Below are 13,256 nucleotides of genomic sequence, written 5' to 3'. Positions count from 1 at the left end.
CGTGTACTAGTATTTATTTCTAGTTTTAAATACTGTGTACAGCTCTGATAAATTATTGCTATCTTCTGATTCTTGGATTTAAGCAACATATGCTCGCACAAAAATACTTGAAGGCTGTATTTAGAGTTTAGCTCTGTTTTCAGTGCTTTTTCCTAATGTATGACAGCTGTTACTAGTGCAAAAATAACCCCAAAGGTCCAATTCATACAGCAAGAAAATATGCTAGGGTGGTTACGTGATTCAGGCTTCTTAAGAATACTAGTTGAGATTGCAATTAGTCATTTGAAATACAAAATGCTGGAGACAGCTGATCTGCTCTATTTAGCAGGAAATAACTTTTTTTTTTTACTGAGATCGTTTGGTGCTTAGATGATGGTCAGCACAGAGCCCGTTTCACTATTGTTGCTTTCCAGCTGAGAGCATTAATTGCTCATCACCCACTCACTGCCCATCACTTAAAAAACAAACAAAAAAAAAGCATGGGTTTGGGCAGCAGGATTGGTGGTAATTCTTTGCCTACAGTGAAGTGTTTGTGTCAAATCTGGGAAGCTGCAGCCTGAAACAGTGGCAGGGGCTTTGTTCCAGGCCGCTCCCCGGCAGCGAGTGGCTCCCCACGCACAGAACCGGAGGGGGAACGTGGTGCTCCCAGGGCTGTGTGCGGTCAGCAGCGCCTTCACCCATCCCATCTATTTTGTTAACCTTGTAAGCTCACTTCCCTGCATTTATATTTTAAGATGGAAATGTGTGAATAGTGGAAGAGGTAGCAATGCCCAAGTGAAAAAAATAAACTGCAAATGATTTCTAGACCATGAGGTAGCTGATAATCTTGTCTTACACTGGCTTTACATTGATACGGATCTGGGATGGGGGAGATGCAGAGGGAACTAATTTAGGATTTGGTCATAATGGTTTGCATACGCAGAACTTGTGTACAGTGTTTTGCTATTGCCTTGCATTTGCTGAACTTACATGAGAAAAATGTGTTTCTAAGTAAATACTACTTTTAAAAGGTTTGCCTTTATTTTTCCATTAAAAAAATAAAAATTGAATGGTTTTTTTTTTTTTTGCCTCTTTTAATCAGATCTTCCAAAAAAAAAAAATCTTAAAAATCATTTTGAAAACAATCCAGGCAAGGCATAATTTATTTTTAAGGGAAATGACAAGGCTTTTTGAGTGTGCGTTTTGTTTCGTTTTCCCCTCCTTTTCTGTGGCCTCACCTCTCCAGTGGCCTGTCCAGGGTGCAGTAGAGATGCCCCCCGCCTGTGCCTCCCCTGCTGGGCAGCATGATGATGCTCTGCATTCAAATTCATCATTTCTGCCTGGAACTTTAAAGGATTTTTAGCAAAATCAGTTATTTTTTAAATGTTAACGGTACCTATGATGATGTTTAACTTTGACTGTATTTGACTTGCTCTGCTTTGCTGCCCTCTCGAAGGCAACCAACCCTCGTCCCCTCGGAGCCGCCCGGGGGCCAGGGCTGGCGGCCCCGCACTCCCCCCACATTCCGCTGTATTTATTTTGTTAAACCTTCTAAAATTAAATCTGAATTTTGGCTAAAATATGAAGTTTGTCTCTTTTAGTTTAGGCCTTTAATAGTGGGGGTTTTGTGTTTTGATAGCAAAACACCACCACTAACTCTGGCAGGGAGGCGATTATGAGCGGTTGCTGCAGAACTGCTGCTGGGGGCGCAGCTGTGTTCCTGCTCCAGGTACTTACTTGGCAGCACAGGCCCGGCTCAGGCTGCGATGCAGGGACCTGGGGCCTTGGGCGAGGCCGTAGCGAAGCCGAAGATGAATATCCGAGGTCCCTGGGCTGGTGGGCGGCAGCGCTGCGCATTCAGCGGGCATCGTGCGAGTCGGGTGCTGCAGTGGGCACCCGCTGCAGAAGGAGGCTCTGCCCGGGCGGGATGGCGGCAGGTGGGGGGCGAATGGGCCTCGGTGTTTCACTTCCAGCCTTGCCCAGACTCCAGCCGCCCCGAAGAACCCGTCTTGCTTCCTGCTGTCTTTTTTCTTTTTAAAACCCAGCCCTGTGCTGAAGCCAGGTGTAGGTGGCTGCAGCATGCCACAGCCATGCCCACCGGCAGCACCAGGACCAGGGGCACTATAAACCTCTCACACACCCCAAAAAGCTGGGATGACGGGCTAGTAGTGTAAATAGTTTATTTGATCTTATGCCAGGAACAGACCAGGAAAGTAACATGAACTGCTTTTATAAAACATTTCTAATATTGCTAAGAAGCAGGTCTATTACTAGAAAAATATTAAAGAGAACATGCCAGCGTTATAGTCTAGTTGAATGAGAATTTTCGTCTTAAGTTTAAAAAAAATATCTTTGAGCTTAATACGAAAGCTACTGTTTTAAACCATTTGACTACCAATTTATTAAATTAACTGCCAAATTTTTTTACACAGAGTCAAATACTCTTCTGTCACAAACAGTGAAGAAAGAGGCAATTTGGCATGTTCTCTTTAGCATGTCAAGTACATGTTGCTGTAAAATGCAAGAAGGTGGCAGTTTTTAAAGTAAACTTCCTGTAAATAGGTAAGCAGAGGTCAATGTGGTAACTGAGCCCCAAACTGTCCATTTAGTTAAATATAAAAACAAAAACTATAAGTTAAAATAACATTCAGATTGTATAGCACAGGCTGATGCATTTTTTTAAACAATATTTACAATATTACCCAGAGGCTAAAGTGGGAATAAAAGAGAAGTGTAAAAACCATAAAAAAACTGCACCAATTTCGTAGCAAAATATCTGTACATTTAAAAACAGATTATCATATAACTACACATTATCCAAGAAAAAATGGGACCTTCACCAGTGGTTCACATAAGCACAACATAAAAGAAAAGAAATTCAGTGGTTAAATACTATACAATAAATTTTACAATTAACATATTGATGCAACGATACCAGGAAAGGTAAGCTGTAAGCAAAATGTATCTTGGAAAGTACAACTTTATCTGCAGTCCAGTTCTTCACGTCTGAGAAAATCGAGTACCCTGCCGGCACAGAGCGCTGTGTCTCGTTACTCTGGGGCAAACTGGCAGTGGGGTGTGCACAGCGTTGCTACCGTCCCTTTTTACGCTTTGGAAATGCAATGTAGAACCCGTCTGGAGTGTTACTGAACAAATGAACCCAACAAACGAACCTTAGGACTTAATTTGAACTCGATTGTCAAAGGATGCTGGGGGGGTTACACCGTAGATGCAAACTTGGGTGTAAGGGGATGTTAATCCTACACAGCAGGGCACAGGATGATTTCTCTGTGCTAGTAACTGAACTGTAATGGTCCTCAGAAGCCTAATACTGATTATTGAGATGTTAATACCTTAGTGCTAATTAATAAATACACTGTTACTCAAAAGCTGCCTCTATCTGAAGAGCACAGTAACTGCCGTATCCACCATTCTCCTGTGCATTTGCAATGCGTTTGTCCCCGCAGGTATCCCTCGTGCCTTAGCCCTGCATTGCACACTACCAAAATCAGACTCCTACAGTGCAGAATAGTGTTCATTTCTTACAAATCGTGTGATCACTGACCTACGTGTTACCACATCCTACCTGTATGGTAGGGAGTCTGTGTATGGTGGAAAAAGGTACGGATCTTCTTGTCATTATTTCCCTATTACATACAGAAAAAGCCCTTAAATGTTTTTTTTTTTTTTTTAAAAAAAAAAGAAACAAGCCAATAAGTGCATCTGAAGCCAAGGTTAATCCCTCAGCTGACAGCGCAGGAATGCGTTTAAGAGCTCAGGGAGCTCGCAGCAGAGCACATCCAAGTACTACCTGTTTACAACCAGTCGGGATCCAGGTAAGGTCAACAGAAGACCGATCACTAAACTTTTATATAATCAAACCAAACTAAACACCCAAAAACAACACATATTTTACATTTTGGTTAAAAATACTGAATAACGTATTGGTGTAAAAAGATACCCAATCAAATCAAGTCCTATTGCTTTGATTAATTTGAGCAGGTACTTCAGTTTTAGGCACTTGTTAGCTACAGTTGAGTGGAGAGCCCATCGCTGACGTTCCTATGCATTTTCTAGGTCTTTGAGCCCTTTAGAAAGCAACGTTACCGTTCCCAAGGCTGTAAGTAAGTGGCAGAACACACAGTTCACATGGACAAGGTATCGCTCGAGCACCCCCTCGACTTTACACGCGCAGGTCTCCAGCTCACATGGTTATTTCAGCACCGTTTGCAGAGCGCAAGTTCTGATCATCGAAGCGCCGCCGGACGCTTCTCCTCACCGCATCGGCCCGTCGGTATGGCTGGTTTCTAAGATCTGCGGAGAGGAAAGCGGCCGTCGTGAGCACGCGCGTCTCGCCCGCGGGCACACGCACGCGCACACACACTCCCTAGACAAGAAAAGGTCCTGCTGGAAGCCAATCAAAGCAGCTTGGGTAGGAACAGCAGAAGGGCCGTCACCCCGAGGGGCACAGCGAGAGCAGGCACTGGCTGCCGTGCCCGTCTGGCCGCGCGCCCAAGCAGCAGGTAACGCTGGGGAGGGCTCTGAGGTGCGGCTGAACCCAAATGGAGTCACCACGTCGAGTCGGCCTGAGCCTCTCCCCACCCCCGGGCAGCTGGTATTGATTAACCTCGTTAGCAAAGGCAACAGCAGCTGAAGCCGGTTTGCTGGAAGTTTGCCTCATTCCTTCTTGCAGCCTCTGAAACCCTGATGTGAGCCGCAAGCGTTCTGCAACGTGGGATGAAACTCACTGACCAGGAAACACAGGGCACAGGGGTACGCGTGTTTATCCGAACAGCCTGGCTTAACGCTCCCCACCCACCCGTTTTCTAAAAGCGGGCTTTCCTCTGCAGCCAGCCTGCAAACCCACGGCTGCGGAGCTGCCCCGCCGCGACCAGCCCGGCTGCTGACCCCAACGCCCCTGCCCTCCGCCTCAGCACAGCACAAAATCTGTCCCGGCCCGCCCTGGCTGCTGCTTAGGGGGTGACAGCTCGGGAGGGAAGAGAAGGGAGACACTGAGCATGCGATGGGTCGAACGATGGAGAAAGCCGGAGATGGACGTTTGAACGAAAGCCTGTGTTAGGAGCGCTGCGAAGACGCGGTGACCGGCGGGGCTCCCTGTGCTACGGAGGTGCCACCCCGCAGGGTGCAGTACGTAAGGGGCACGCCTGGCACGCCGCACCTCCTGCTTAGGCAGGCTTTTATCTTTTTGCCTGGGAAACAAATCTGTGTTGGGCTGGGCACGACCTCCCTCAAACCTCCCGGTACGCCCAGGCTCCGCGGCCCCCGGTGCCCCCGGCAGAAGGGGCCGTGCCGGGGCTGCCTCTGCTGTTCCCTGCTCCCGGCTGCTCTTGGCCTCACACCCCGACCGGGGGGCGATGGGGACCACGCACCCGGCTGCGGGCTGGGGGCCTGTCCAGGGAACCAGGGGCTGAACCGACCTGGGGACGAGGCTGCCTGGCTCGGGCTACCTCGGGAGGGAAAGGGCCAAAACGCAGGGGTCAGCAGCCCGTGGGCTACCGGGCCCCCGACACAGAGGGGTGAGGACAAAGGGCCTGGACCTGCGCTGGCCTTTGGGCTCTCACCAGCACTACGCTTAGCCACGACTACTGACAGGCTGTCTGGCGTACAGAGAGAGGAGGAAGCTAAGTAAAAAGTGATGCTTGCCAGCTCTGTGTATCCTCCACCACCGGTGTGCTAGAAGAAATCCTTACCCTCGAGTGAACATTTGGAAATTTAGTGATATTATTCTTCTTTAGGGCTAAACAGAAAAAAAAAACAAACACAAAATGATGGTTAAGTAAAAAATGGGATGGAAAATGAAGAGCAAGTCAACTCAGCGTTCAAAGATCCGGGCACGTTAGCCAACAGAGCAAGAGGAGGGGTAAGGCCGAGGCTACGAGAGGAGGTTAGACAAGGAGAGGAAAGGACAAGAGGGCCACCCTTGCCTCTTGCTAACCAAATTCCAAGCTGCTTTGAAGATTGGCTCCAGGAAGATAACACAGCAATTAACTTGAAAGAGCAAATAATTGTTGAGCTGATTATAGTTTGCAATTTTATTAGAAGCATTCATAAAAATACACATCGCAAAGTGAAACACTGTTGTCTTCTTAAGCCACTCGATCCTTAATTCAAGACAACAGTGTTAACAAACATGCTGGGTTAAACACACCCTTCTTACACTTTACACCACAAGATGTAAATCACTCAGTTCCATGTCAAGCCTTTCATCGTCACAATTTCCATGGTTCTGGCAAATAACTGAGTTTCCCCAGCGTCGCTGCCTCCGTCTCCCCCCGTTCGTGCACCGCTGCTGGAACGAAGCCAACTGCAGCACTGCACTGAGTCCACCAAGAGCACTGGAACTGGTTACTGCCCAATAAATATTTCTGATTCGATTTAGATAAAGTTGGCATGGAACTGAAAAAAGTTAAACGTGGATGTGACCGAATGAGAGGAGATTTGATGCTGTTCGTTTTATTCCGTATCTCACATGCAGACATGCAGGTGCTGGTTAGAAAGTCTGAAACAGAACGCGGCTCCTCGCAGAGGACGTACATTACTACGGACAACCCTTCCAAGCCAGAAAGCAAAGCCCATGAGAGTCCCCTTTAGTTCATGCAGACCGTAACTCTGCCTGGCATACAGCCGATTTATTACATGCGTATTACACAGGTAGATTTGCATACAGAGAAAGATCTGTAGGCCAGAAGAGATGACATAGAAAAGACAAGTGAACCGTCACTGCACGACTGCATTTGGCCTCCTAAGGCTTGTCAACTGTATGCAGCCTCCACCAGATCTACCGTGACTTCCACCACTTGCTGTTCTATGGCACTTGTCATGAGGATTAGAGATGCCTTTGAAACGCAAGGATGGCCAAAAGCATCAAAGACAAAGTCGATGGGATGGAATAAAAAGTTACTGAAACACGAGAGCATGCAACAAGGGTGACAACAATACAACTTCAGGCGGACGCTGGACGTTACTATACACTCAACATTCACATGATCCTGGCTGAGGTCCGTACAAATGGAGAAGTGTCAAAAATCTACAGCAACCTTTTTTTTTTCTAAGAGCATCAGATGTGAAAGAGGAATAGTTTAGTAATGGAATTCCTCAGTGAGAACAGGTTCGCAGAAAAACCGAGAGCCACGCTTGGCGGTTCGAGCTGTAAAGGGCACAGTCTTCAGCACTGCATGGGAATAACAGCCAAACAGACAAACAGAGCAGTGAGGAGCACGGATCTATCGCATTAGTACACTGTTAGTGCTTGGTTAAGGACATCCAGGAACGGTTTTACATGTTCCAATCAGCTGTCTCATGATACTACTAAGATTTGGGAACGAGGCAGTTTTAAGTCTTTGAATAAGTATTTCTTATACTACACAGTTTTCAATGGTTTTGAAAGACCATCGCTAAATGTAAAAGCCATTACTCCAGAAATGGCTGTGGTTTCTGACAGTGGCCTGTTCCAGACCGGCAGGGCTTTCCTGCACACCTGAAGAGGCACTAGCCAGTTTTAAATGACACTTTTGACTATTTCCGTACCATTGACAGAGACCTTGCAGGCCATATTCAAGTGACCTCAGCTCTACCTGACATTCTGTGCCTAACCTGTCTTATTACGTGGCCTGAGGCCCTCAGAGACACCCCTGTAATAGAAATCCTGGACACGAGACCATAGGAAATGTTGGGGTTATTTGAGTCTGGCCCTCCCTGCACTGGACTGCCATTTGCATGTGGACTGTCACCTTTCACACAATCTGTTTCTCCCACAGAGCAGGAGAACCACTTCGTCAACTATTTGAGTTTCAAGGAGTCTGAAGGAGTTGTAGAAGCAGTAAGCTATCAGGTATTACAGCAAGTCTGCCTCCTAGAGACTATTATCTTAGGAAGCCATTAATCAAAGTTAGAAAGAGTTGTGAAAGCTTCAGCAAAAGCGTTTCAACCCTGTCATCTCGTTGGGCAAAAATTCTCTGGCTTTCCTTACTGAGAGATAAAACAGCTCTCCTCCCCTCCTGCAGGAAAAAATGGCCTGGAAAACATTCAGGAGAAGTAGCCAAGGAAATCCTGCCCAAAGACCTTTTTCTGAGTTTCTGTGCAACAGAAATAAATTACTGCACAGCTATCAAAGTGTTAAAATCATGTTCCTTCCACATCACAGGTGAAGAATATGTGCTAAAATCCAAGCACCACAATCAGAGGAGATGCATGGATAAAAATTACTTGTCTCCTGAGCAAAGTACAATTTAGAAAACAGCTCTATCAGGAAACGTTTGCACACAATGTCCCGGCTGTCTCTGGCTGTGACAACGGGTTCCGTGCCTCTCCCTGTGACCCTAGGTTGGTGATCAGTGCGGGCTTTGTCTAGCAAACTGAAAAGCAGTAAAACCAGAAGCAGTTTAGGGTCATAAATCATTCAGGTTGACTAAATGATTTGCTGTAACTGTGCAATAATGTGCTGCAATTACTGTTAGTACATTTTAATGAAAATGTAGGCTCTTAATAATGTTAAACATCCATCATTCATTCCATTTAAGGGTAAAAAAAGATTTCTGGGAAAGATCTGCATGGCATGCATATCGCCACCGGAGAATCTGCTGAGGTCAGGCACTGAGCTGCCTACTCTAATATCAGACTGAGTGGGTCCCAACATGCTGCGAGAGGAGAGCGAAGAAACAGAGCACATGTCCAAGGCCAGTGCTTGTGACAAACTCGGGCAGCACTGACAGTGGACATGTAAAGGCAAGTTATTGGGGTTTGTTTGTTACATACCATTAGCATAAGTTTCTACATTTGATTCACATCAAGTAAACAATTTCCTAAGCTGTGCTCCAGTATCACACTTCAAGTACCTAAAGCACTTACGATAGCTACTAGGCAGATACACATTTCTGTCCTTTGTGAAAGGGCCTCTGCGATTGTGGAACAAAGTGGGTTTACCTGTTATAATGTCTTCAATAGCACCATCCTTCCCTTCATACACATGCCTATTATCCTTGACTTGTCGCCGTCTGAGCTCCGCAATTAGCTCTTGCTGCTGCCTCTTTGTTTTATGTGAAGGAGACTGAAAGCAAAGAAGAGAGGATTTGTAAGGCTTGACCTCCAGTTACCCTGTTTCTCTTTTCCTGAACATTTGAAATGCCAGGTGATCCCACTTGTAGCAACCAACGAGTAACTGCCAGTTTTCTGCCCAATTTTGCAAGACCAGGAAAACCCGAGGCTGTGGCAAGTTCACATCCCATGGAGAGGAAGGCCAGAGCCACAAGTTAACCTGGCTGCCAAGCTGTTCTTCTTTCTTACATTTGTAACTTAGTTCCAAGCCTTCTCCTCACTTGAAACTGAAACTCCAACCTTTTACCTCTGAAAAGCATTAAGTCAATGAGAACAGGCTTTCCTTTCCCAAGAAAAAAGCCCGGCTGGGATTAAAGATACCTGTTAATGACAAGAGCTGTGTGAAGCAGCATCAATCACCGAAGCGGCCATTGTAGAGCCATGGGAAACCTCCTACAGCAAAGCATTAGCCCGGGGAAAAAAGAGGTCAGGAAAATTCCTATAAAATGGTAACACGGGGCTTACTCCTGCTGCCATGCTCTAAAAGGGAAAGATCTGAGAACGAACATTATGTGTCCCTGCAAGTGATGAGAGGCTCTGCACAATTCATACAGACGGCATTTCAGACAGATAAAAGGCCAAAGAAGAAAAAAAAAATTAGCCAACAGCAATATGGGCCAGATGACTTTCTGTCTATTCAGTTTTCTTGAATTTTGCAAATGTCGAAGTAGCACAACTATACACTTGGATTCCTTCAGCCCATTTTGGTTTTCTCCCCATAAGGAAAAAAACTTCTAGAGACTACATTTCTGGGCAACTGTAAGTCTGGACAACTTAAGTTCTTACACAGAGCTGTGGTTTCTGAATTGAATTCTCAGGAAAATTGTGAACATGATGGCTCCGGCCTGAAAGACATATCTGTTTCATACCTTTTGGTCCTGCTGCTCCATCAGTGCTTCTTGTTCCATAAGTTTTTCCATTAAGGCCTGTTCCTGCTTTTTTCTCAACTCATTCTCTTCTTCTGCTTGCTATTTATCACCCAAAAAAACAAACAACAAAAAAAAAACAGGTTATAGCTTCAAATTGCCACAGGGAACCTGAATATTACAAATAAACAACACAATCATTTGCTACCACAGGACTTTCCAAGAAAACAAGTTTAGGCAAGCTTAGGGTGTAGCAGTTTAACTATCTCTAAACAAAGTCTGAAAAAAATGGGCTGGGAGAGACCTCTCTAGGTCACGCAACCTCCCCCTCCCAATCCCAAAAGACGCATACTCAGGGTTAAAGGTGCAAACTGCAGCCTCACAGACATTCAGTTTCTGAGGACTCCTCCAGCGTTTCAGACAGCTGTATTGTCTTTCAGCCTTGAAAGTAATCCCAAAACAACTATTTGTGCTGCCTCAGGCCGGTGTTACTGTGCTGTCTAGGACAGCTCACTCTGCATCAAAGCTAGAGGGAGCCACAAGCTGTTTTGTTGGGAACCCTGAGCCACACAGGTGCCAAATAAATGTTGAGGACAGAAGAGAAGGTGAGGATGCTCCTGCTCACCTTGTAGGCCTTCACAAATCGGACAAACACTGGGAAAAAGACTGAGGGGGGTGTTGTCTTGGGATTCTCCCCAAAGTACTTCACAGCATCATCAAAGGCATCCTACAAAAAGCACACGGTTACTGTGCTGCACATACTTCATGATATACTCACCAGCCGTTACTGCAGAACTCAGTGTGAGGGTCTACATTTCCTCAGTGTGAAACTCTTGGCTGACACCAGCACATCTACAGCTAGCATATGAACTCAGGAACAAATCCACAGAACTGCTGCTCCTTCTCCTCCCTGCTGTGTACATAACAGCATGTCCTTTGCAGTGACATGCTGCTGTTCCCTCAGGGGCTAAAGCCTGCCTCAAAAGGGAGCGTGAGGGTTTGAACCACAGAGTTTGCTGAGAAGAACATCTGTAGGGTTATCACCAGGCTGACAGAGGTAAGACGTATCTGCAGCCAGAAGAAAAAATGCTAGGAAAATACTAGCACAAGCAAATAATCTAAACTCAGTCTCACCATGGAGGAGGAAGAATGGGTGGTTAGTATGTGTGAGGATAGAGTATGTGTGAGGATAACAGCATGGAAGAGGTTATTTATACACCACGACAGGCCAACAAATCTCCATTCCACAAGTAATGGCCATTTTACACTGTTAAGTTAGAACGGAGGAGACCCTGGATAGTGCCATAACCAGCTGCAAGCTAGTTCGGCTTCAGCAGAAAGCACTTGTGTGTGTACAGACGGTGTTCTGCTTCTTGCATCATCCAAACCCCCTTGCCAATCTCGAAGAATTAAGAATTACCTGGGCTATTTTGGCATCATCCTGCAGTTTCTTCAGCTTTCCTTCATTGTTCTGAATGAACTCCTTCAGCATCGTGTTGTGGTCGTGCATGGTGTACTCACGCTTTGTCAGATCCAGGCCCCTCTGGAGCTCTTTCACGTCCAAGAGGACATTTTCAAGAGACACTAGGAAACAAAATGAAATTGCTGAATGACTCCTGCTGCGCAAGTACCCAAACCCACAGCGTGAACAGTTCCTCACCGAGAAGTGCCCCCAAACCACAGCGGTGTGTCACACAGCCTGCGTGTGGCTCACCCTGAAGTCCCTCGCACAGCCACGTGTGCCTGCTGCACCAGCACTGCCACCACCACTCACCAGGCACAGAAGGTCACTGCTGCGACAGGACAGCGACAGCACCGATCCCTGTGCCCACACTAGCTCAGCCAACCCGCTGACACTGAAAATTCAGCATCTTTTCCTAAGTTGGCTTTACTACAGGACCAACTGGTACACACACTTAAACCACCTGTCTATTTTTAGGATGGTCCCAGTGGTTACAGTACCTGCAGCAGCCTTCTCCACGTAATGAAGCTCGTTGTAAAAGAGGGATACGTGCTGGTACTTCTCCTTGACAACATTAGAAATATAGTGCAACAGGGTTTGCTTTCGGTCTGTTGACTTTGTTTCTAAGAGCTGGGGAGAAAAGGCAAAAAGATTGCTGGGTTAAGGTGCAGCGGACACCAAACAAAGTGACTGAAGTGGTGTTTGCTTTTTCCTGGTGTTTCTCCAACCGATAGGGACAGCTATAAAAGCTCACGTAAGTGTTTACCGGGTGGGTTTCAAACTGTAGACCGCAAAGCCTCTGAGGATTTGTGGCCTTCTCCTGAGGGGCCTCCAAAATGATGATAAGCCAAGTAAACTCATACAGTGTGGTGGGAAGTGCCTTCCCCAACCACTGCCTTTACCGGCTGGAAAGCCCCGGCCGAGCCCCCAGGCAGCCAGCAGCCACTCTCAGCTTACAAGAAATGCATCGCAGCCTGTGACCCCGCGAGGTACCGGCCTCGTCACCTCCGGTTTACTCACCAGGTCTAAACTCTGTAGTTTAAATCCATACACAGCTCCTCGTTTACTGCTGTTCATGTAGTTACCGAGAGCCAAGATTATCTGCCAGAAAGAAACAGAGCAGAACATGAATTTTCAGGACAAATGCGCAGTGTCTGTGCAACCTCTGAAAGGAGAGTTTGTGTGTAGGCATCCATGCATGCTTCCAGCACACATAAGGGGCGAGTGGTTGGGCTATTGAACGTACCCAAAATCAGACCTACCTCCAGTATTTTCTTAAGCTTTTGGGATGACTTTATCGAGACAGACGCAGCTATTATTGCGTGAAGTTGCTGCAGGTAAACACAGGAAGAGGGCTGGTTAATAAAGCACATCAAACCCCAGAGTAAAATTAAATTCAGCACACATTTTGGAAAGAAAAAAAAAAACCAACTTGTTTTGATCCATACAGTGGGCCCTAGCGTGAATGTTACCCTGCCCTGGCATGTGAGGATTTCAAATAATTCATTTGCACTGCAGATTTAGCACATTCAGATGTGGCTGAGTAAAACTGTCTTTACATTTCAGTCCTTATTACTGTGAAAGATGCATCAGACTGGATGGGACACACATCAAAGAGCTCCCAGACCAGCACTGATAGTAACTTTTTCTGATGACACAAACAACTAGATTTTTATTTAAACTGGTTTTAAACTTCTGTAGGGAAAAAGAAGGATGATATGGAGCAGCCCAGCATACAAGCTGCCATACAAAGAGTGCCTGAGATCTCTGAGTCCCTGATAAATGAAAACATACCTAGAAAAACACTTTTTTCATTCATGTAATCATTTCTCATT

General features: G+C 46.2%; 1 protein-coding gene across 7 annotated transcripts in view; it reads right to left on the bottom strand.

Annotated features, from left to right (window-relative positions):
- Positions 1–2,142: 2,142 nt before the first annotated feature.
- Positions 2,143–13,256, bottom strand: part of FMNL2 (formin like 2) — a 125,786-nt gene continuing 114,672 nt past the window's right edge. For 3 of the 7 annotated variants that reach the window (XM_066999316.1, XM_048081026.2, XM_066999322.1), the window contains exons 19-26: positions 12,684–12,752; positions 12,442–12,522; positions 11,922–12,051; positions 11,380–11,543; positions 10,585–10,686; positions 9,963–10,061; positions 8,923–9,046; positions 5,607–5,737 (exon numbers count right to left, since the gene is read on the bottom strand). In XM_066999316.1, coding sequence (XP_066855417.1) covers positions 5,622–5,737; positions 8,923–9,046; positions 9,963–10,061; positions 10,585–10,686; positions 11,380–11,543; positions 11,922–12,051; positions 12,442–12,522; positions 12,684–12,752 — 885 coding nt within the window. In that variant the 3' untranslated portion in view covers positions 5,607–5,621. Of the gene's footprint in view, positions 4,294–5,606; positions 5,738–7,037; positions 7,172–8,922; positions 9,047–9,962; positions 10,062–10,584; positions 10,687–11,379; positions 11,544–11,921; positions 12,052–12,441; positions 12,523–12,683; positions 12,753–13,256 lie in introns of those variants that run through there. The other 4 variants (XM_066999320.1, XM_066999319.1, XM_066999321.1 and 1 more) reach the window with 4 other exon arrangements.

This window comes from Anser cygnoides, chromosome 6, assembly GCF_040182565.1.
Source record: "Anser cygnoides isolate HZ-2024a breed goose chromosome 6, Taihu_goose_T2T_genome, whole genome shotgun sequence".
Lineage (NCBI taxonomy): Eukaryota > Metazoa > Chordata > Aves > Anseriformes > Anatidae > Anser > Anser cygnoides.
This window is presented reverse-complemented; position numbering and strand designations above follow the sequence as displayed.